This window comes from Buteo buteo, chromosome 5, assembly GCF_964188355.1.
Source record: "Buteo buteo chromosome 5, bButBut1.hap1.1, whole genome shotgun sequence".
In the NCBI taxonomy this organism is placed as follows: domain Eukaryota; kingdom Metazoa; phylum Chordata; class Aves; order Accipitriformes; family Accipitridae; genus Buteo; species Buteo buteo.
Window position 1 is genome coordinate 650,734 of NC_134175.1, and position 25,404 is coordinate 676,137.

Sequence of the window (25,404 nt, forward strand, 5' to 3'; positions counted from 1 at the left end):
GGCCGAACCCCGGCACATCCAAATCACAAAGCAAGTACTCTGACACTTATTTTCTTAAGTGGCGAATGTGATCAGCCACAGGAAGAAACCCTGAAAGCTGTGTGTTCTCCAGCACCTGATACATCCAATTTCAGATTTGTTACCTTCCAGAGACACACTTCAATCAAATAGAAATTATTGGGTTCAGTGCAGGGCTATTTGAGTTAAATATGAAGGCCACACACATTCATGCAGTCAGGCACTCTAGGGGTTGATGGCTCCGTCTTTGAAAAAAGATGTCAGAAAGTATTTATTTAATCATGTGCATGTGTGGTAGCCAACGGTCACCACCACCCTCCTACAGGTAAGCTCTGCAGCGCAGGTTTTGGTATTCTGCATTGTTGAAGTTCACAGCAGTTAATCAAATCATGCTCTGCAAACCCGAAACAAAAACAATGCACAATTTCCATTATGCTGACTTTTTTTTTGAGGCTTGTCATAATAAAACATTGTTATTGGATGTAAAAATTATGGAACAAAGTTATGCCTCTCTGGTGTAATATAATGCAATCCATTTAATACTATTTTAAACCCAAAAACCTCATTAAAGCAGACAGAACGTAAGAATGACAAATCACCCACGAGGAAGCTGGAGCACGAGATGCGTTCCAGGCGCTTGGCCGCTTTGCATCCCCCGCACCGAATTCCGAAACACCGCGCGGTGTGGAACCCCCGCCGGCCCCCAACTCCCGGAGCCACACTGGACATCAGCCGGACACGAGAAAGGTTAATGCTGTGCAAAACATCTGCCAAGACGGGCCTGGGGGTGAGGTTGGAAAGCTCGGCTTAGCCCAAACTCCAGCCTGAAAGCTATCGGACATGCCTTGAGGTAACGGGTTAAGCCTTGCCCGTCACTGAACACCGCCAATTACTCCAAACGCTGCCATCCATGCTGGGTTATGCCCACATGCCTGGGTGCAGCCTCCTATCCGTAGTGATGCACGCAGCCTGTGAGCTGCAGAAATCAGTACAGCTTATACAAATAAATACCCTTATGGCTTTGCTATTCATGTGCCGGAATTAGAGTATTTCTTGATGACACAGCTAAATGCTACAATTACATCTTTGAACACCCTTTTACCATTTTGGCCCCAAGTTCAGTATCAAATGTGGGGAATACAGCCTGGGGTCTTAGGAACTAAGCTAGGCAAAGCTCTGCAGCTGGACTTCTGCTATCAGAAAATGTAATTCCCAGTTAATAAAATAGAAAAGAAAAAGTTAAATACACATACTTCTTGTCCACATCTGTGCAGACCTTTAACGTCAGAAGTGATCAGTGAGATCAAACAGCTCCTGTCTCACGCAGACGGACTTTAAGAACAAATAGTTGTGTCAAACAATGACACGTTTTAGAACACACAGGCTTATTCCAGAAATACTGTGTCAGGTGAAATCATCCACCTGCATTTCTTTGAATGGCTAAATACCATCAGTAGAGCAACAGTCTCCTTCAAAACACGCCTTGAAGCAGAGTCCGATTCTGGTCTGAATTCAACAGAAATTCTACTTCTGCATATTGGAAGACCAACACTGAGTAAGCACACGGAAAATTACAGTAACTGCTACCAAAAACTAGCTGGTATTTTGTGAGAATCAAAGCATATACGTACAAAGCTGATACGGTAAAAAAAATTGCTTAGCAACCCACCCCAAGATGTTTGGTTGCCCTTGTGAAGTACCGGTTACAAAAAGCAGGCGTTCTACCAAAAGATGCTTGGTGTGGAGACGCTTCCCGGTCTTTCGTCAGCGCTGCTACCATACAACCTCACAGCAACCAGAGAGCAGTAATGCAATCCGACAGTGAGGCTATATGCAAATTTTGTTCAAAGTAGTAACAAAAAACACGCGTATATTTGTGGGGGGGGGGAGAACCTGGGATTCAGCAAATATAAACCTTTTTCTGAACGTGTGGACAACTTCACATTGAACGAACTTTGGGGAGCTGTTGCTTCCCAGCCCAGCTATCAGCCAAAGCCACCCCCACTCCGTTCTCCTACCTCCACTCCTTGGACCTTCAGTTTCATGTGATCCTCTCGGGTGGTTTTCCCATCTTTCCTTTTTTTCCAGCAATATCCATCTTTCCTGTATTTCACCTTCTTCCTATTGTACAGGATCATAGAACCATTCTGCGGTCTGGAAACAAGAAACAGTTTTGGATTACATAATGAAAAAAACCCACCCTAAGAGAGTTTATGAAGCAATGCACTACAGACTAGAAAAAGTCTCTACAGAAAAGCAATATTCTGTATTTGGCATAATACAAATTTTCACTGTTTGTTGCTCCTAACAGAATTAATTGATGTTTTGCAATTTGCAAAATTTTACTTGAGAATCTTGTACCTAATGAAGTAAGCATGCCAGTGAGAGGTATTAATAAAAAAAAAAACAAACCAAGGAAAGCTTATCATAAAATAGTCAGCGTCTTCACAGGATATGTTATGATTGGGCTCAGCTACATGCTGAAAATTAGGAAAGACAGGTTAAGGAAAAAAAAGGATCGTTATTATTTTATGATAGACAATCTCTCTCTTTTTAATGCATCAGCGGGATTAGGCAACAACCACCTCTAACACAGCACCAGAATACGGATGTTGGCTTAAAAAGGTAATAAACAGGCAAAAAAGAACGGAAGGAAAAAAGCATGAGCTTATACATTGGTTTCACTGTTCCTGCTTAGATCAGTGTTAGACATGGACTAACTTTCTCTCTTCTGAGCACCTCCTTGACTTCAAAGACACATGAAAACATTTTCCGCTTAGAAACCAGGCTGATGCTTTAGAATATCAATAAAGGCACACTGATGCTTGCCCAACAGACAGGAGTCACCAGCTATTTGGCGTATGACAGTATTTCACAGAAATGTTTTGCTATCTGCTAAGCCAACACACAATAGGAGCATTTCTGCTGCAATACTAAAAAAAAAGAAAATACACCCCCCACCCCCCCCCATCACTGCAAAGACAGCATGCATCCCATGCAGGCAGCAGTGCTGTAGATGCTGCAGACATTCACAGTGGTGCATTAGTCACCGTAATTTGGCTTTAGGACACCAAGAACAGAAAGAAAAACAACAACATTAGCAGCAGCAGCAGCAATAACTTTCACAGGAAAGCTTTGGCTGGAGCCTTTTGATAAAGGAAGGCACCTGAAGTTGTATAAACGAACCAAATTAACAGAAAGAAGCCTTTCAGGATTGAGAGAGAGGGTCTGGTTCCCCCCACCCCCCATCCAGTCCACACTTCACGTCGGTCCTCACACCCCTCCACTTTTTGGACACTAGCAGCCAGGCGTTTTCAGACGGAGCAGAGCAATACCTGGAATTGCTGAAAATGCCACCGAGTATTTTCACTTGCCCAACCAACGCAAGGAAGCTTTTTAAATAAATGAGCCAAACTAAGCGCTTTGTGTCCATGCAACATTGGCTTGTGACTTCAGAGCCACGCCGAAGATGCAAAAATCAGTGCCTGGCCCAGCTGGAAAAGCATCCGCCTTCCCTCCCGCTTCTGTCTTTCAAACAGCACAACACTACGAAATAAGCACAAGAACAAGCTTCTGCAGGTACCCTCTCCTCATTTTTCTCTAACAAAATACTCCGGTTGAAGACAGCCGCCTTCACCCATGTTTATCACATAATAATAGGGCAGTAACATCGATGTAAAAGCTGTTAATTACAGAGTAACTCATCCCAGTGCTCCATTAAGTGCATAAAGGCACCTTACTACTGAGGAAAACAAGCTCATGATGGTTTTCTACCACCAATGGCCGGCTGAAATCACCTAGATCAACCAATACAACACCCTTCCTCTGTCAAAGCAAACACCATTGGGGATCACGGGATCTGCTACCAAACCCCCATCCTTTCCCCTTGTCTCTGCACGTAAGTATGCAGCTTGGGTACACACAAAAGGATGCCCTGCCAGCTTTACACTCAGCATTTGCCCTCCAGAACACACAGGCACATCACAAATATAATGAATGTGGATGAGAAACTGCTGCACAAAGTCTCTTTTAGTATGAAAACAGACTTTCTGCTTCTGCAAACATTTGCAAGACCGAAATGACCTTTGATCTAAGTGATTATGAGCACATCCTTTTACTAAAACAGAACTTATAGACTTAATTTTCTTCCACATACACGCAAATATTTATTCCCTGTGACCAGAAACCCAAGCTCTGTTCGCTCCCCCCAGCTACGTCTCCTCCTCCTGCCCTGAAAATAAACACTTGGGTGTCAGGACAACCACGGCGTCTATTTGCCAGCGATGTAGATAGTGCAGGGTTAATTCAGCAGAGATATTACATATCTTGTTTCGGTGTTTCTTCTATAAACCTCCCGTTGCTCCACATGTCAGCTCAAACCCTCCTCAAAAGATCAAAGATTTCCCCTTGTTGCCGTCAGGGAGACATGCCCTATGGCTTACAACGAGTTACCTGCACGTTTAGGGCGAGTAAGGAAAAGACAGCGCAGGAACTTATCTCCTGTCTAGTGCCTCGGCACTCGCATGCGCGGCTTTTCGGAAAACATACACTCGAAGGACTGGAAGGAGGACCAGAAAGTTTTCTGATGTGAGAAAAATACTGCTTTTTCTTGCCTGCAGTGCCCCGAGAGCGTGCGGGTGAAGGGACCGCAGAGCTGAGCTCTGCAACCTTGCTGCTGTTCTGCAAGGCTGGAATCAGGTTTTTGTTGGCTTATTTCTGTGATGAAAAAAGAACACCGTAAGAGGTCACTGGAAAACAGTTAACGAGATTTATACAAAATAAAGCACAATGGAACAAAATCTCCTAAGGATCTCTGGAGCAGCTGTCGATTTTGATAAGAGTGTATCGAGTTGCTTTAAGGCTCATAGAAAGCAACTGGTCTTTAAAGATATCTTCATAAAATGAGAGGCAATTTTAACCTGATATACATTGCTATTGTATTTCACTTGTTGTAAGAAAGAACAGAAAGGGAAGATCTCCTGTGCTTATCTCTGGCACACAAACACAGCCAAGAGCAGCAAATTGATGGTTGCGGGAAGACTCATCCGATGAGGTCCGACAGGGATTCCCAGGACGCATGACGGGTGCAACTCCAACCCAGATCTCCTCTGGAGGTTTTGCCGCTCAACTTGAATTTGGGGGATTTCGTTCGTACCTCTGCAGAAGAGGGGGACGAAACCGCACGCCTAAGCGTGGGCTACCCGGGACTGCAATTCCCTACTGGCTCCTGCGGGCGCGTGTTTAGGGAGCCTGCAGCCAAGGCAAGGTCGGCTTGCCTGCACGTCATCAGACACGGAAAGCAATCGTCTTCCTCTGTATTAAACTCCACCTGGAACCACGGCAATAACAACAAGTACTGGAACATTAACGGAAATTTACTTCATTTGATTAGCTACTACTTTGCAGCTCTTTTCATTAATGCGGGCCTAAATGGAAAATAATAAACCAGTATTTTAATATTAAGGTACTGCTGAAAGCAAGCCAGCCAGAGTGATCGAGACCCACCAAGAAGCCTGTCTGTGCTTGCAGCATGCGGCGCTGGGGCTGCCGGATGGGACCCCCGCAGAGCCTGGCCCCCACGGGGCCCCCTCCCTCGTCCCTCCCCGGTGGGGACGGCCACAGACCAGTTTTGCAAGTTTTGCATCTCGTATGACAAAAGGCAGACTTGTGGCCGTGAAATGGCAGCATGGCCTCACAGCAGGTCGCCTCACCTGTATTTGCTCTACATCAAACACCAGGCTACTCCGCGTACTCGCTCCGGCTGATTCCCCGGGATAATGCGGAAAGGTCAGTAGCATTTCCCCCTCCACTCAGAATAATTTTTTTTGCAATGAGACAAGAAAGGGTTTGTTGCTCTTACAAAAAAAGGCAGCGAACAAAAGGCAACGAATTGGGAACAGGCGAACGGAGCAATCCTAAACCGTGAGCCCCCCCAGCAGCGGAGTCGACGAGCACTTTGCCTGCCTTCCTTGCTTCCAGTAAATCACTGTATTCAGTTTACGCTGGCAACACCAACATGCAAACCTTGGCGACCGCTGCTGCTGCTCCACGAGCAGAGATGCGCACCCCATCCTCAAATTCACACACCCCCCCCGCCAAATCCCCGTGAGCCCGGGTGCGACGGCCGCGACCTGCCCTCAGCACCAGCCGCCAGGCACGTCGCTCGTCCGTCTCCCCAGCAGCTGCGCCGGAGCGACCGCCTGAGCCCCGAAACAAGGGCAGCCGGGCTCTTGGCAGAGACGGTGCAATTATTTCTGGTCCCACTGTGTGGAGCTTGCAGGATGGTCTACTTGCTTACAGACCCAAATAGCAGGCAGCAAAGTTGCAACTCTGAATTTCCTCTCTTTTATGAGCCTGTGGCATTTAAAAGCTGCTTGATCTCTATTTAGGTTTCTTGCTTGTGGCCTGGGGGAAGGAGGGGCAAGGACAGGAAGAGTAATTGCAGAGCAGAAAGCCTTTTGTCTTAACTATTGATGAGATGGGAAATGCTTCCCTCTCTCTCCCTGTTATTTACCACCACGGCTCTCACATCAATTGCCACAACAGCAAAAGAGCTACTTTTGCCCAAATTGTTCCTGCTACAGCCGGGAAGGAGATGCTAAATTCAATTTTTGGACTTATCTTCAAATCGAACAATCATACCCCACAGCTGACGGGTCTCAGGACCGGCTGGTTGCTTGGGGCTACCCGGGGCTCCTGAGGATGCTCACCTCCAGCTCAGGACCAGTCCAGGCCACCGGATAAACTGGAGTTTCTCGCAGTAACAGGGGGAGAGGCGGTAGCAGAGCGCTTGTACCAGCAGGAATCAGAGGGGCTTTCCAGGGAAGATTTTCCAGAAATGTCATTTTGGATTTGGCACCCAATTCAGCTGCACACACCTACCTCTACATCTACCTCCAAGTCCCGTTCTGAGGGGGGTTTATTTCTTTTCTATAAAGTGCCTTACTTGGATAATAAGAATCTAAACCAACTCATCTTATCATGAACACGAACCAGATGCAAGGAGGGAGTAAACAGAAAACGAGTTAAGATTAGGATATTTTGGTCAACTGATGCTGCTTCTCCACTGTGCTCGTAAATTAAAGTCTTTGGCCTAAACAACCACGATGTTCCCCTGATCACACTACTGCAATATTAATAAAGCTGTTCATCGCAACTAGCTCCCTCTAAATCGTCACATCAAGGTTTGGTAAATGTCAGATGTATCATTTAATAAAAACTATGTTTTACTGCCTAGGGAGCTCGGGTTGCTGAAAGGGAATTGCAAAATTGCAAAGCCAAAGGCGACTCTTTTTCCAGGACAACGGAGTAATATCAACCAGAACCATTCCTCGAGAAGGTCCACGGCTCTAAAATTAATTTTTTATTTTAACATCTTGGATTTATTTCAGTTCCCTGCCAAGGCGGCTATTTAAGGCAGCTCAGTTCTTTACAATAAAAACACAAAATTAGGTGTGAAGCTGCTCACAGGGGCCCTACCAAAGCCAGAGGCATCAGCAGCCTCAGAGCTTGTCATCGGCCCAGAAAGTGCTTGTAACCGCACCGTGGCAGCGAGATGACCACTCTTCCAGTGAGCCGCAGGTCGCCGAAGCCGGGGGAAGGCTGCCTGGGCACAGCGGGTGAAATCCTCGCCCGGCTGTTCCTAACACGAGGGTCAGGGGCAGCTGCCCCTCGCGCCGTGCTGCCTGCGTACGCCATCCCCTGGAGCTGGAGGGCGACAACAGTAAAAACAATAAGCAGAAGGGTGCGGCACACCGGACGCTTTCTGTGCCGTACTGGTGCACAAGCAGCAGCCGCCCCCAGCCCGAAGGTGAAGAAGCCCCCTGATCCCTCCCTGCCGCACGCTGCACTGAGGAACGGCTCTTGCTAACCGTCTGGATTATGCCATTTGTTATCCTGCGGAACTATTAGCTTTGTTTTCTCTGGCTATGAAGTTATCATGGAGTTGAGCGACAGCAAAAGGGGACTATCTTCCATCTTCTGAATCTACGCATGATAATAATGAGAAATTAACTTCCACTCTCCCAAAGGAGCAACCTACTGATGCAGAAACTGGCTGGGAAAAGCTGGAGTCTTGGAGGAAGCCCTGGAAAGAGAGACAGAGCCTTGTAATAAATCACTGCACGGAATCATTGTTTCCCAATGAACACAAAGAGGATGAAGTCCTTGAATTTGCCTTCATCCTGAGAACCCTAACTCCTCCCACAGGTGTAAACCAAGCCAGCACAAGCACGAGGACACCCTTCTCCGAGGAGCTGCCTTGCTGGAAACCAAAGCCACGCAAGAGCTTGCAGAGTGCACTGTGTTTGCATCCCAGAGTACAGCAGGACCGACTGATGACGTTGTGGTCCAACACGCTGACATCGCTCATACCCACGTCCCAGCGAATCCAAGCAAGCACTAAAGCAGGAGTCACGGTTAACCATGCTTGCTTTCTTCAATGGTTTTGTGTTAGTTCCTAAAAGAGGAGTGCGATCGTTCTCCTGCTGACCATGTCCAGAGTAGCTTCCCAGATTTGGGGTAAAACAACATGCAAGTCATGACATGTCACACAACATGACACTACTATGTCATGAAACATCACTCAACATGATGCTACTATGTCAGGAGCCGGTGGTCTTACATACTGCAAGATAGTTCTACTTTTTAGCCTCCAAACTTGCAAAACACACATCCTCTTGCTGTGTGTTGCCTCCTGTTTCTGACAAGGAAGCAAAATCCTATCGACATGATTATAACGAAGAAACCTGTTCTACAAAGAAGTCAAGGCAGGCCTCCCTCATCACACGCCTTAGTGGAGAAGTAGGGAAGTTCACAAAGCAGAGAGACGGGTCAAAGCCCACTGGTGGGCTCCACCGAACACGATGCACGCCCTTACGGCTCCACCAAGAAGACAGCTGCAATACAAGCATGGGGCAAGGTGGAACGGGAAGGTGGCTCCAGAATGGGTTATCGTCATAAGAAATATTCTGCAAATAATGGACTAAAAAGGTGCCTCAAAATATTCTTCTCAAAAGTTAATTAAACTAAGGAGAGAGGACTGAGAATACGATACTCAAGGGAAATCATGTACCTCTTTGAAAACACCAAGAAAAATTGTGTGTGGCCAACACGGGGCACTTTAAAATAACACAGAGCATACATAATAACATCTGAAAAGACTGACACAGGCCCATAATTCCCTCATCTGATACTCGGACAATTTGCTTAAAAGCATCATCTATTTAGTTTATGTCACCGACTCGCTTTGCTTCGCTGGAAATTGTGTTTGGCCGGTTCCCGGCCATCGCTGACAGCGTCAGTCTCTTCTGGATCTCATCCGGCAGCAGAGACCCATCGCCTACGACATCCCCCCTTCCCTGCCCGTTTGTCCGAAGCGGGACGGAGCATGCAGTATCAGGAGAGAAAACCCATGCCGAAGCGCTGGCTGGATTTGGGGACGGGGAGAAGCCCCAGCAGCGAGTGCTCCCAGGCACCTCCCACCCAAGCTAACACCTCGCCACACAGCAGCCCAGGGCGGGCACGGTTTTATCCTGTAGAGCTCTGCTCCATCTGGGTCTATCAAACATTCCAGGGGATGGAGTTCAAGCAACCATCTGTTAATTTCACCTTCTTTTTTTTTTTGCGCTGTGTGCAGCTTTAAAGCCTTTGCATTGCAGCTCTCACTTGCGGGGCAAGGAGGGATGCACGGGGACTGTCGGTCAGGATTGCTCCTGACTGACATCAAGATTTCAGAAATACCTCATCTCTTATTTCTTGTTTCTACAGAAGAAAAAAAATCTGATGACAGAAGTTATTTCTCCCCCGAGGAGCGCTGCTCTCTAAGTCTTCATTTACCTTGACATTTCCCCTCCGCTGTACCAACGGCTTATCAGAAGATTAAAGCCCAAATGGAAAACCGAAGGAGGAATCTCAAGCAGCCACAGACTGGGACGTCTCACCCCCACGTTTCAGAGCGAGCCCGTCCTTGGCCAAGCAGACGCCCAGACACTCGGTGGCGGTTTAGGAGGCCACCAAGATTCACCTGTCAGCATTAGGAAGGGGTCACCCGAAGGCGAGGCACCACCGCAACGCCTCGGTTAGACGGCAGTGCATCACCGCATCACCCCAGTGACAGATCTGAAGGGTGCTGCAATAGGTACCTACAGCTCTCTTCCATACAGACAGAGTGTGTTAAAATATTATTTACACAGGCAAATGTTTTCAGACTTTGGGGAACTTGACCATCACAGCTGTATCACTGGCAGATCACACATGAATTGGTTTTATAAACCTTTTTCCCCCTCTCCTCCCAAATAAACACTTAGCTTTTACCCTCAGGCAATGACGCGCACCCACCCTGGAAGAAAAGAAATCCCAGCGTATGTTCAGCCTTTCTCAGCAGGACTGCAAACAAAAGAAAAGCCCGTCACGAGAACTTAATAGAGATGTTCAGACGTCACCGTGTCTGCTGAGGACCCAGCAACGTGTCACCTTGCAGGGAGAGGCCGCTTTAAAAGTCCCCGTCATCCTCACTTAGAGTTGCGATTATGAAGGAATTGCAGATTACATGTTTGAAATTTACCTGATCTTTGAACTCTGCAGAAGTGAAATAAAGACTTCAGAAGACGTCTTCTCATTCACATAGGAAGAGAGATAAATCACAAGAAAATGTAAATACACTGGATTTTTTTTGTCTCTAGAACTAAATGTCATTTACGTTTAAGATGAAAGTGAAGGGATTTTGTATCTACAACATTGTCCTGGTTTCAGCTGGGATAGAGTTAACTGTCTTTCTAGTAGCTGGTATAGTGCTATGTTTTGGGTTCAGTATGAGAAGAATGTGGATAACACATTGATGTTTTCAGTTGCTAAGTAGTATTTAGACTAAGTCAAGGATTTTTCAGCTTCTCATGCCCAGCCAGCAAGGCTGGAGGGGCAGAAGGAGTTGGGAGGGGATGCAGCCAGGACAGCTGACCCAAACTGGCCAAAGGGGTATTCCATACCGTGTGACATCGTGCCCAGTATATAAACTGGGGGGAGTTGCCCTGGGGGCAGGGATCACTGCTTGGGAACTAACTGGGCATCAGTCAGCAAGTGGTGAGCAACTGCATTGTGCATCACTTGTTTTGTATATTCCAATCCTTTTTTTATTATTACTGTCATTTTATTATCATTATTAGTTTCTTCCTTTCTGTTCTGTTAAGCTGTTCTTTTCTCAACCCACGAGTATTAGGTTTTTTCCCCAATTCTCTCAGCCATCCCACTTGGGGGGTGGGGGGAGTGAGTGAGTGGCTGTGTGGTGCTTAGTGACCGGCTGGGGTTAAACCACGACAAATATTTAAGAAGTTAAAGTCTAAAATAACAGACTTGGCAATTTTATCCAGAGTTGTAGTTAACGCAATGGCTAATCCCATCAAGGGGACACTAACTGTTGTCTAGATGCTCCTTTCCATAGCAGCAGTAGGCCATAAAACTTAATCCTTACGTCCTCTTTCCAGCTTGTAGCCTCCGTGTTCATCAATAAAAGTAATGTTATTCATTAAGTATGGGAGTAATTACCTACAGCTCCAACAAACAGGACTGAACAAGGATGTGCCAGTACAAAGTTGGCTTTCAGGACAATTCTCAAGACTGGAATACAAGCTACGAAGCACTGTAAAAGTGCTGGGCATTTTTTCGGCCTGTGCGGGGACACCCGTTGACAAATCTTACCCCGGAACCAGTTCCTTGGGGCTATTTAAGGAGTGATCAGGATGCCAGCGCCACAAAAATGCATCCTCCAGATACTTCTGTTTGCACAGTACATTGCTATAGAGATTAACCCAAGTAACATCTGGGGCTCTACTAACTTAGGCAGGTCCAAAGTCTGTGCTAAACCGTCTTCCCAACAGTGACAGCTCTGCGGCACAATGCAACCAGGTGCAAAGCATGGTGGCTTCAGCCGCGGGCGGTGGCACAGCAGACCCTTGCCCGTGCCCCCCGCCGAAGTCCTCCGCAGGCTGCGGAGACGGAGGGTGACGGGGCAGCTATGGGGCAGGCATGTCCATCTAACAACAACTCCGACTGGTACCACTTGTCCTGTGCAAAGACCTATTTTTATGAACGCGCTGGAAAAGCCTGTACATTTTGGCTCTCTGTTACTTGTTCTTGACACAAGCAGAAAATAGGAAACAGTGATAACAGCACTAATAATAGTAATACAACTAATAATAGGATTTGACTTCTCAGTAAACATTTACTCTGCTGTCGTCTACACTCAATGGTATCGCGTTTTGTTGCCAAAGAGTGAACTCCACGAAAGATTCATTCAGCGTCTTTGGGTATCACGGTTACTCAGTCTGATTAATTCAACCATTAACAGTTCTCTTACTTTTAGAGCCAATCAAAACAATGAGAGAAAAAAAAATCTGTATCGTCAGTGCTTTTGACACAAGAGATGACCATCCTCCCCCTATCCCTGCTTTGGTTTCTGGAATCCTCATCGCCGCGTCTCCCTCCACAGCACCATCTGGGTGTTGTCCTTCCCCGATTTACACCTTAGGGCACATCAGTTAGAAACTGTGGTCTTGTGAAAGAACCAACAGCCAAACTCTGAGTCAGAGTGGGGGGGCTTTTTGCAGGAAATAATTTCTGTGCACCATTATGACTTTGAGCAGCCAAAAATACTGAATATTAAAAAGCTCCCAAAGGAGGGAAATGGAAAAGTCAGGCAGCTCCACTGCCAGACCTCGCACTGGTAAAGCCACAAAGCATCCCAGATCACCCTGACTTATTCCTACACCTCCATTTATCAGATCTGCTTCTTGACTCAAGCATCTGTATCTCAAGACCATAAACATATCTACAAAAAGAAAATAAACATCTGCTGAAGAAATGTTTCATTACCGAGGTCGGAGGAATTTCCACAGAGTTTATAGGTTACGCATTATTTTAAATCACTTTTGCGCACCGGGTAGCTTGATGTACTTTACTGGTATAAATATATGCCATATTGATTTGGGAGCATGGGTCTATGCCTTTGAAATTAGTTCTTCAGCAGAGAAACCTCATTCCAACTCCTCGATGCCAGGGAATAACTTCCCTGAGCTTCAGAGAGGGCTGGAGTCCAAGCGGAGCCCTTGGCCCCGAGCACTCCCTGGGCAAATTTGGATGCTGTTAGGAACTGCCTGGGGGCAGCTACCCCTGTCCCTCTATTCTTGGGATAATGCAGCAGGAAAGAGTTATTTGGCCAAGGGCAAAAGAAAAACTAAACCCAACCCTTCTTATTTTGAGGGCAGAGGAGGGTAAGAAAACACAAGACAAAACCCCACTGAGGTCCTAGAGCTGGAAATTCAGGTTTGGAGATGTGCTTATCACAAAATAATCTGTAAGGGAAATAATCCATAAGCAGAAGTTATGCTCTCTGATCACCAAGAGAATATAAATTTTCCTGATGCATCACTTTAATACACTTACGGGCAGGATCATGCCTGGTACTTTTTGTTGAGACTGGGATGCCAGCTTTAACTCGCGTGCATGAGCTCTTCTCTTTCCAGCAGCGTAGTAAGTCAGAACTTGGTTTAGCACCTTGTCCTGCGCTGTCCCAAAGCTGTAAATTCAGTTCAAGCACCTAACAATAGTATTCCCAACATTTTTGCTGGATAACATGGTAATTCTTGTGTTGATGGTTCTGAACTCTATGCCAGATTTGAAAGAGAAATTAGAAACAATCTTTATGAACTCCTCAGTATGCCGAGCAATTGAAACCTCCTCATAACGATATAGGACCAAAGCTAGAATATTAAAATTGTCATTAAGTGGAATGCACACGAAATGCTAAAAAGTCTTTTGGCAAATTATTTCTTGATATAATGACATGCTATAGAGCTAAATCTTAGTACAAGGCATGAAAAAAGACAGTTAAATCAACTTTGTTCATTTAAATATAATTTTAAAAGAACTGGCGTTCGTCTCTTTATTGCTCAAGGATCTTTATCAATTTCTTTAGCCCTCATTTATTTCTCTTCCTTACTCCCACGGGGATACCGTTTGATTTATTGGGAATTAGTTCTTACAACTCATGAATGCTTTAAACTGTTTTCAGATTAATCATCCCAATGCCTGTTAGTGTACCAAGGAGAGCCCCCGTTCGATCTATAGGTTCACATATACGTGAAGGGCTCCCAGCCCGCTGCGTGCCGGCAGCCGTTTTGCGTTATTGATTGCTCTCTCCATGGAAACAAGTCGTTAGGGCAAGGACCTGGGGCTCCAATTAACTTTTAAAAACCTTCTTTTGAGATGGCCTTGTTCTGCAGGCGTCACTGAAGGCAGAAGTCAGCTCTAAAGCAAGGTCACTTCCCAGCACAGCGGTGATACCCGCACCCGCAAAGGCTGCCGTATTCATATGGGGGAGGGAGACAATGGGGAAAAAAAATTCTGTTTATTTAGTTAACTTACTTCCAGTTCAACCTCCCTGCTCATTGCAGCCATCGGCTTGAGGTTTAACAAGGTCTTCCCCAACCAAGCGGGGCCGTACCTCAGTTTTATCCCAATTACTGTATTCCAGGGGGAGCTGCCAGGATGCCATTGATGCCCATTGCCTTGGCCTCTGACAGCAGCTGGCAGGAGCTGCGCGGGGTTTGCCGGGGATGAGGAAAGCCTCGGAGGGGACGGGAGGCGAGAGGAGCTCTGTGCCATGCTTGGAAAGCGCCAAGAGGAAGGAAAAAGGTTGCCGGTTCTCCCTCCACTACCGGCACGGAGCTTGGCTCACGACTTGAGACACTAGAAAAATCCGTAAATATTTGAAAATTGAGTACTAACTCATTAATTATAAATTTTAATTGAGAACCACTTCAAAACGGAATTGCAGTTCGACAGTCAATGAACTTCCAACACTGCAGCCAGCAAACGGCTGGCAGAACAGTGACGGCAGACCTCAGCGTCCTCCGGGCACCCGGAGGGACCTCACGTGTGTGGCAGCACCAAGACTAACCAAGGAGCCGGGGGGAGCTGGGGCTGGTCGGGCTCCGGCTGGAAAAGCTGGCGACGCTCTGATGGGAGGGAGTAAACTCCCAAACTTTGCTCCAGCGCAGGATGAGGACTGATGCTTATAGACAACATACAGGGGAGGGCAGTGCGGACTTTGGGAAAGATGCTAAGCGTATTAAGCATATAAGGAACTGTTTGTTTGCTCTCTCCTGTGGTTGTGAAGCCTTACGAATTGGCACTTACCGGCTGTCAGAGCAAACACAAGCCCTGGAAATGAACCTGAAGGAGCGGCGCAAACCCTGGGCACTGCCGGGTACTGAGCATCCTCCAGCAAAGGCAACGCCACGGAGAAGCGCCGTGTCCGGCACAGCAGCTGTCCAAACAAGGCACGGAGACGTTTGGCCTGACGGCGTTGGAGAAGAGGAGGAAGAAGCCACCGAGGCGTCCTCTCCCCAGCAGCGATGACGCGGCTCCCCCGTTACGCCGCGGCAGTGACGACGCGGCTCCTCCGTTACGCCGCGGCAGCAGGGCGCGATGCCTCGGTCCTCGCAGCCCGGATCCCATGTGGCCGCCCCGGCGTCCCCCCTGCCCTGGCACACAGCTCCTTCCCAGCGCCCGGGGAAGGGATCGGGGGTTTATTTTCTTCTTCTTGGTGCGCTCGCAAAGGATGCGCGAGGGAGTGGGAGGAAGCTTCCCACAGAGCCCCGAGGAATACTCTTTCAGAGCAGGGCTCTGCACAGCACTTAAGCTCCGGTCTGGGAGCGGCGTCAAGATGTAAATGCAGAAATTCATCTCCCATCAGCAACGCAAGGCACAGCAGAAGATGTGCAGAGCACTAGGGGAAAGGGCTGGTATAGGAGACACCATGCTGCTCATCAACCACCACCCGCTCTGTCTTCCCAGGCAAAACTATTTTATGCAGTATCGCAATCTAATTAAAAAGATGTCGATTTACCCCTGGACTCAGTTGACTGCTGCTTAATAGTAATTACATGCGTAAATCTGGATATACCTGGAAGCTGGAGGCGCTCAAACTGTCAAATAAGCTGGGCTGATGGGTCTGGCTGTTTTCAGTCCTCAGCCAGGACCATCGGCTGTTTGCAGGGCTGAAGCTTAGGACTGAGCCAAGCCAACAGTTGAGGCTAGTTTTAAGAAGATGGGGCAACGCAAGCTACCCCGGCCTTGCCTGGGAAAAGCGAGCGTTCCCTCTCCTCCCCAGGAGGGCAGAGCTCGGCTGCATCCATCTTCCAAGCGGATTTACGAGCGGTGACACCGACTGAGCCTGAACGTGACCTTGGGCGCATGAGCTCTCTTCGGCACTTCACTTATCGCCCGCTGCATTCGAGGCACGTGCTTAAACACCCCGCAGCAACCTGTTTTAAGCCCCTCCTCCCTTTCAAATTAACCTCAGGAATATAATCTATTTATTTATATCAATTTAGTCCCATCAATTAATGATGACAAGGCAATTAACTAGAATGCCAGACAGTAAAAAATAACCACATAATGCCTTCTTTAGAGGAAATCTATTATGTAATCCCAATCGGTCTTCATTAACACAAAGTATTCCAGTAAAAGGTAGTAATCTAGTTATGGTCTCTGAAATATGAAGATCCGCAAAGTAATTTTTCAGAATTAAGGGTAAAGTATTTTTAGCAAATGGAAAGGAAACATTTTTGCATTTTTCCTGCAAAGCTTTGCAAAAAACAAGAGAGTGCCGTAACATAACGTACCAGTACCGAGCAGATTGTGCGATATCACAAAAGAGGCATTAAATTAGCCATTATCACTACAACGAGATGCAAGGCAGCTTCCTAAGCATCTCCCTCCCCCATGCTATTTGGTTTCTGGATCAAGCCAAGAGCAAGACAGCATCAATTTTCTCCATCCCTCGTCCAACACTCGCTGCGCAAAGATACAGCACCAGGAAAACGGATCTCAAACTGCTAACCGAGGTGGTCCTCAAGCACCCTGATAATCAGTTTTCGGGCCGAAAGTGTTCAAATCAGTGTTGCACAATTTTATTCAAATGACAACTTAATACACCGCTCCTCCTCGCCAACCGCTCTCCTCCACGCGGGGCTCACAGCCATCACAACAGAAGGATGCCACGATGCAACCTGACCCTGACTCCTTTCCCACGCTGCTGGCTTGAAGAACTGGGCAAATGACTCGTGAGCAGAAAAAAGATGACTTATTCGCTCCAATATTTAATGTGACGCACTTCAGAATTAATACATCAACTATTTTAATGATATTAATCTAATTTATCACTTTTATATATTAAAGATCCAATTATTAGAAAAACTAGATTAAAAGCTTACACGAATCCACAGTTCTTAAAGCTTACGCAGAACACCCCGTTTCACATGGAAACACACGTTTTCCAATTTTAAGCCTCGTTCGCCTTCAAACTTATTAATAAACTAGTAGATGATAAGAGAGAATTAAACCCAAATATAGAAAATCCTACAAACAAATATAAAGGTAGTCAACCACTTCTCCAAAATATGCCAAAGCTGTTAAGCACTCTTGACTTAAAATTTATAATGAAGCAGCTTAAAAAATCCCAAATTCCTATAGGAATGTGTTTACAATACAAACTCAATTATTGTCTTATTCCGATCCTTATCTTTTCCATACCCTCTCAGCTCATCCTACTTTTGAATTTAATTACATTACAGTATTTTTAGTTCAGATGAAATTACACATTTTCAGATTAATTTAGCCTGAACTAACTTTTGATAACAGAAAATCCTTCCTTCTATCATGCCCTAATTTGAGACCATCTAAGTTAGCATGAATCACTCTTTTGAACCTCATGTCGCACCCCCCAGCAAAGCCACACTCGCCGTCTCCAAACCCAGCACGGTGCGCCAGGCATCGAAGGGTAAATGTTTGCCCAGTTTCCTTTAATGAAAACTCTCTTGTTTTGCTCTTTCCTCTCTTATTTTCTGAGCCCAGGCCGACAGGAGAGTCAGGCAGTGACTGTTCCCCACACACTGGCACCCAGAATGCTCTAAGAAAGGCATAACCTTTTCTGTTTGTTTAAAAAAGCACTAAAAAAAAAAAAAAAAAAGAAAGAAAGAAAGAAAAAGAAAGCCTTGTATATGTTTACATACACAAGACTTCAAAAAATAATTTTAAAATTTAATTAACATTTCATTCCAGCTATTTACTTGGGGAAAAAAAAACCCCAAACAATCCTCTCATGAATACTTTCTTAAACTGAATCGATGTAATCCAGAATATTTTCACTTAAAAAGTATACATTTTATCACTCGATCGGGTTCTTTGCCGTCTTTGCAGCTGAGGTATTTTGCTATCATTTTAGCCTAGAGGCGATGAGTCCATGTGCCCACCGTTTTCATAATCTATACAACTGTCTGCCAGAAGACGGAGACGGACAATCCAGATACACTCAGAAGCGTTCCAGGGACTGGCACGCGTCCCCCACGGTTTATGTAAAATCCTTCTATGGCATTTCCACCTGGTTAATTCCAGGTTTGATGATAACAACCGGATTTTTCCCTGCAGTTCAGGAAACCCTTTACAGCAGCCGTGCTTTTGGAACATAAGACTCCTCAGCAGGGGATGCCGGTGGAGCGGATGGGACGATGCTCGCCACCTTCAGTCGTGCCATCCCGGCGCTGAGCAGGAGCCCATGCTCAGTTTCGGGCTCCCAGGGAGAGCAGACACCCGTCCTGAGGGAAACGGACAGCGCTCTGCTTTGGGACGTCCAGTCGCTCCTGTCGTGCCCTAAACGCTCTGGGGTTGCAGCTCTCAAAGGAGAATACGGCTTTATACGGATTTGTCATCTCTACCAACTTAAAGAGCGATCCAAGCATTTCATGTTTCCCTAAGTTCACTTCGGACCACCGTGCTTACAAGAGAAACAAGATTTATTTTAGTGACTCAAAGGGCCGTGTTCTTGTAACGATAATTTGGGTCTGCGATTAAAGGAGAGGGGCGAGGCAAGCATACGGACTTAAAACACGCCCGACGCCGAGCTCCCCTCCCACCCAGCCGTTTGAAGCCCCTCTCCGCTCAGCAGGACCCCACCGGGACATGAAGCTTTCCCTGTCGGATGCCTCGTGGTTCCCGTGGGATCACCCGGTGCAGCACCATCCACCCGTGCAGGGAAAGCCAGCCTCTCCCAGGGCTCCCACGTTGGCTTTAATCCAACCACAGACGCCACAGTTTTCCCCTCACCTGCCTCCTGCAAGTTGTTATCTGACGCAACTGTCAAATCCTAAATGAATTTAAAATCTGCTTTCTTAATGTGCCAAGCTTAGAGACTCGATCTAATTATTGTAACTGAGTTATAAGCTGTAATTGTGCTAGCGCTGTGCAAGATTTTCACTCTCTAAACCTTGACCAAACTATGATTAATATCAGCAAGAAACTAAGATTAAACATTAGCTTCCATATGAACTATAGAATCTGAATGAAAAAAACCAGCCCCTACTTATTTTATCTTTTGTATACATTACTGATAGTGCACCAACATCCTTTAAGTGGGCAGAAACCCCTTTCTAACAGATGTCCACTTCAGCACATTACCAGCACAACTGCGAGACTGTGCCTGCTTATCAGCTGGTTTGGTTGGTTTTCTAATTGCTGAGATGAGCAGCATTAAATACTCAAAGAATCTCACGGTTTAAGGACACAACTGTCACCATGATCCCCCCCGTTCACACCCTTGGGATGCTGTCCCAGGCTGAAGCATGGGGCAAAGCCTGGGCTTCTCAGTGCAGTCCTATATGGCAAATAACCCAACACATTTTTCCAACCCGGAACACAGAAATCCTGGGAATGAACTGCATGAATCCCGAGCCTGCGTTACTGAAGGCAGTCCATGCATTTTCCGTCTCTCCCGAAGGCTGTTGCCTGTGCAATATGGGAATTTCTCCCACGCCTTCATAAATATAGAGTATTTCCATGAAAGGTCCATGTTTTTACATTCCAAACGCAGCAGAGACTGAAAAGCTCAAGATATTCCTTGAGCATCCATCCCAAGAGCCACAACGGGCAGCCCTCTGATAAACTGCTCCGGCTGAACGCTCCTACGGTGACCCACGCCTGGGCATCTGCCGCCGGCACCCGGGGCTCGCAGGGACCAGCATCCAGATGCCACACGGTACCCGAAACGGCTCCAACACGGTGTGGGCTTTCTGCCCGCCGTCGCCACGGTCTCTTACCCGGCGTTTGCCTATCCCGAGGTCAGAGCTAATTACCCACTCTAATTTCCCCCCTTCTGATGGAATCATAACACTATTAAGAGCCAATACATTTATTATGAGGACTCTCAGCCAGAGAGTATTAAAACTTGTGAAAGTGACTTTGCAAATTACCAGCCAGTCACCGAGCTAACGAAGCGGGGCTTTTACAGGGGCTGAGAAATAATTCCCGTATTATCGAGGGCAATCTGCTGCACGAGGAGAGGTCTGGTTCGGCGCAGAAACACTCCACAGCGTGAGAAACGATAATCCACGCAGAATTGGGCAATAGAGATGAAACAGGAGACAGGTTTAACGCTGACGAAATACGGCTTAGGAAAGAGCCAACATGATAGATAATAATAACAATAATCAAAAAAGTAATAATACTTTGTAAGTCACAGTTTTCTATGTTCATCTGAGCAGGTGAAGAGACTGAACTGCTTCAAGTAAACTTGGCAATAGTTCAGAAAGTCCTGAGAGCAAGTGAGGTTGGTTGGTTGTTTTGGTTTGGGTTTTTTTTTTTGTGTGGTGTTTTTGTTGGTTTGGTTGTTTGATTTTTTTACTTCAGATGAGACTTCTTTTGAAGTTGTCAAAACACTGTATTGGCATTAATGGCTCCTAAACGTACATTTAAAACATCTAAAATGCACTGTTTGCTCGTTAGTTTGAATGTCACGAGGCCATTCAGCAGAAACGTTAACAGGGAAGCAGCACCAAGAGCAGCACAACAAAAGCAACAACCACTTCTCTAACTCGACGGAGCTCCCACGGGAACAGCAACAACAACCAACCTCGAAAAAGAGGTGGTCAGGCCTTGACCTCTTCCAGAGTGCTTCTCTTTGCAAAAAACATGCAAGAGGCAAAACATGAGCACTTAAGAAAACTTATTTAAAAAAAAAAAAAGAAAATAAAAATCAGCCAGGGGAAGGGCACTGCGGAGCCTGGAGCCCACCAAAGCCAGTTGTGCACCCAGCCGGACTGCGGCCACGGCACCACCCTGGCACCGTAAACCTCTGGAGGCTCGCAGCCCAACAGCAACAAAATTTAAAAAGTAATTCAAAAAGAATGCAATGAGGGCGAGAGAAGGACAGCCTGACTGACGAAATCCTGCTCTGTCGCGCATACATGTCCAGGTCCATTGCCTGCACCTCCCGGGTCCTGGGACGAACGGCCGACAGCTCTCATACCCGACGCCCAAAGCACTGCAAACGGCTGCCAGAGAAGTTGGGCCCTCTGCGTTTTAAAGAACATATACGGTTTTCCTGAGTGCCTGATCACAGGCAAAGCTCAAGCAAATGACGGGCAGCTCAAGGAGCGATCCAAGATAACTGTCGCGTTCCATTCCTCGCCCTTAGAGGAGGCTTCCCCAAATTGCAGGCTCAGAGGAGCAGGCGGAGGTCGCAGCGCGGTTTCTTTTAAGCTAGACAATGACAAGAATAAGGCAAGAATGTGTGCATTGGGGTTTTTTTTCCAATTGTGACAATTGTTCCAGTGCTTCAAATAGTTACTGGCTGAGCTGGCGAGGAGCAAGTCCTCCGGCACCGGCACAATCCCACAGCTCTTGGCAGGACCCCGCAGCATCCCCCGGGGCTGCCCCTTGTACGTCCCCATCGCTCCTGTTCCCCAGCCCAAGGCAGCCGCAATCGCAGCCTGCCTGCGCCCACACCAGCCTGCAGAGGTGAGCTGCCTTCACAAGCCTCCTGTTATGGAATCTCATCCGATATTGGGGATTTCAGCAGAGGCAGGTGGACGGAATGAAGGAAGTCATATTAGATATAATGGTCCCTTCAGACCTGGGATCTGTGCAATGGCACTGCGGGCTTTAAAAGTGACTTTTTTTCAGATTTCAGGAGTCAAGGAGATGAGAGGGAGGATTGAACAGCAGAAGGCAACGAACAGAGCAGCGTTTAGAAAAGCCCGGGAGTAAAACTGCAGGGAGAGGAGGAGGCAAGGCGAGCAAGCGGAGCCATGATTATAGAATCTTCCAAATCTTTAATATCCTAAATTTAAAGCGGAGCACAAAACAATGAACCACTGTTCACTGGCACTGTTACCAAAGGGCACAATTTATCAAAAAAACGTTTGCTGAACAATTTAGAGCTGGTTAGATCTTCTAACCTGGTCTGGGATTACAAACGCCATTGAGCAGGGAGACGCATCGCTGGGTGGCTGCAGCTGGCGCCCGGTATCTGTATTTCTTGTTTGTATGCGCGTCCCTTCCCAGAAATAGAAGCAAGGTCGGGGCAATGAGGTGGAAAGGTCAGGATGCAAAACGAATGAAAGCCCCAGCCAGTGGAAAAGGCTGCGCATGGCTGTTTGTGCGGCACCACAGCATCTCCACTAACGCCAATGGCTGAAGAAGGGTCAGGCAGTCTCCGGAGAGCTCAGGACAAGGAAGAAATAAGAAATACCCCATTTTCTCAAAAAAAAAACCCCAAACCACAAAAAAACCCCAAGGCCACAAATTGTAGGCTGTTTCTCCTCTATGGATGCCCTTGGTGTTTGAGGATGCTGTGCTGGATGCTGTCCTCCTGAGGATTTTTCCCAATCAGACCCCCAAGAAGTTCCTAGAATAACCAAATTTGGAACATTTAGAATGGCAACTTTTGTTCTGAACACAGCTTTTCTGTGTTTCCAAACTCCGAGCAGATTATGATGGCAACAAACAGATCCAAATGCTGGAGCAAAGGTCTTGGTGGGTCCCTGGGAAGAAGCGACATCTCGGTGGCAGCTGCTCAGGAGCTGTCTCATCTGCCCTGTGCTTGTCGAGCGCTCGATGAAACCTTTCTAGCCCACAGCGCCGGTACGATATATAAATGAACACACCAGTAAACCGGAGAGCAAGAAGGCAGCAGCCAGATAAATCATGACTAGGAAGTCGGCAGCTCGCCACGCAGCCCATTTCTCTCTCCTCCACGAGGTCAGCATCGCTGGCTTTAGAAGAGAATATTGCAAAGTAGAACTAAGAAGCAGGACAGTGAAAAAACCTGACTCTCGGCTGCGTTTCACCCTAGCTGGCGGCTGGGACAACGCGTTATTCAGTGAACCGAATCCCCCCTAACACACAAAGTATTTTCTTGGTAACTGGTCCAACAGTTTCAACCTTTCTTAGCTGCTTGCAAATCCTGTTACACAGCAAAGATTTGTACTAGGGCTTTAATTTACTTACTGTAAATAAACCCAGCAACTCGGCCAGATCGTTTCGTGAGTCACCGGCATGCCCGAGGGCCCAGAGGATTGTCATCCTCGTTCCAGCAGCACGCGGTGCAGCTCCGCATTGTAACCCCAGGTAATGTGCTGCTCGTAGCACCCTGCCACTTCAAAAGATGCAGACAAAGCCTTTAAAACACATTTGGGGTGAATGTCACCTTGCAGTGCCCTGCAGATGGCCGTCCCCCATCCCAGGAGCAGTCCGCTTTGACTCCCGGCCCCGCCGCAGACGCGGGGGCAGCTCAGCTGGCGTGCAGAAGTGCCGGTGTTGCCAAAGCCTTTGCAAAGGGTCACGACAGCTACTTTGGAGGAGCTTTGTGAGCCTGCACAGGGAACTGATGACAGCCCAGATCAACAAATCAAACAGATGCTCCCAGACACGCTGCCGAAAAGTTTTGTCTCTCAAGAAAGCGTACAAAGGTTCTTTTAATTATCGCTTCGCTTCCTTTACTTGTAACCGTGTAAATCAACTTGTGGTACCCTGTACGCTCACTGCGGCAGCAAAGAGGAGGAGGAAATGCAGGAGCGTTTTCGCCAGAGAGAGTTAAGTTAAATGGAGGGACACCCCACAAATACCAAAGTCAATTAATTCATTTGTTACAGAGCGAGAGTCCTGCATAATTTGTTCTTTGAGTAGTTTATTTTAGCTAATTGCTTATCCAGCAAGAAGATCTCCCCTGCGTGACCCATTTGCTGCGCAAGAGGCTCAACTGATGAGAAACGAATGGTCACCTTCCAGAGAGCACCGAAGCGACGGCGCCAGGATGCTCCTCAAACCCACGAACGAGCCGCGCAGACCACGGAGGGAGAGGAAAGCGCCAATAACCTGCTGGAGCCTGGCGGGCAGGGTGAGCACCGGCTCCCTGTTTCTCCAGAGGAGACCACGGCTCCCCTCTCCAGGCCAAGCATCCCCACGAAGACGGGGAAGAGAAGGCTGCAGACAAGACGCCGTACCTAAGGCGTTACTCCCGCCTCTGCCTGTCTCCATCGCTGCAATTCAAAGCGACGCATAAACACATTGCTTGCATTTTACACCAGTGCTTAAAACAATTCAACAATTTCACTTGCGAAGATGGTGGCCTTCTGTCATCTGCGTCACTCCCTCAGCTTCTCCACTGGTGTAAGATGAAGCATAGACAAAACCAAATGGCTTAATACAATATTGCCTTTGTAAAACCCTCCTTTTTAAAATGTTACTGGAAGACAAGCTGAGCAGAGAGCTGTCAGACCCGCTAACCGTCTTCCAGCCAGCCAAAAGATGGAACAAGTACAGATGTTATTAGTCTCATTAAAATTTTGTAAATTAAACAGCGAGAAGGAACAGCCTTATTTATCTTAATTGAGTTCATCATTGACATTTATAAAATAAATACAGAAGGAATGCTATGGGCACAATTCACTCTCCCTGGCAGCAGCAGGAGTCACAGGCACCCCGATGAAGCGCAGGGAGGGATGCTGCTGCCTGCCTGCCAGGAGAGGAGCCGGACGGCGCCAGCTGAGCCCCGAGGGATCCGCTGGTACCTCTCACCTAAGCATTCCCTGCTGCGTGAAATCCTGCAGCGGGCATGCTGCAACGTGGGGGCTCATCTACGGAGATGGAATTGAGCAGCCCGCAGCACTCCAAGGTTCAAGTGCGACGGTCGTGCCCACGGTCCCTGGCTCCATCAGAGGAGGAATACGTGATTCAGCACATCCACCAATTCCGTGGGTTTGATCACAGGCAGCCACAAACACACCTCTGCAGTCGCGCACGGTCCGTTCGGTGCGTGCTGGTGCCTGGCCCTCCTGGGAGGAGCTCTTTCTATCGCTATCTCGACCAGGGCTCCAGAAATTGTCATCGCTTGATTGTTTTAAAAATACAGCCACATTGTTCCACAACTTCACGCTGCACATGGCATTGTTAAATTAGGCTGGAGAAAAACATTCAAATGGTACACACCGGCACATTTTGGCTCTACAGTGAAAAGGCACAACAGCTTTGCCAAAGTCGATAGATTTTACTGTT

The 25,404-nt window shown here is 47.2% G+C and overlaps 1 protein-coding gene across 1 annotated transcript in view; it reads right to left on the minus strand.

The window, feature by feature from the left end:
* The window catches only part of CAMTA1 (calmodulin binding transcription activator 1), a 322,140-nt gene that overhangs the window by 205,390 nt on the left and 91,346 nt on the right, over positions 1 to 25,404 (minus strand). The window contains exon 5 of the mRNA XM_075027074.1: positions 2,037 to 2,172. Within this exon, the coding sequence (XP_074883175.1) occupies positions 2,037 to 2,172 (136 nt within the window). The remainder of the gene's footprint in view (positions 1 to 2,036; positions 2,173 to 25,404) is intronic.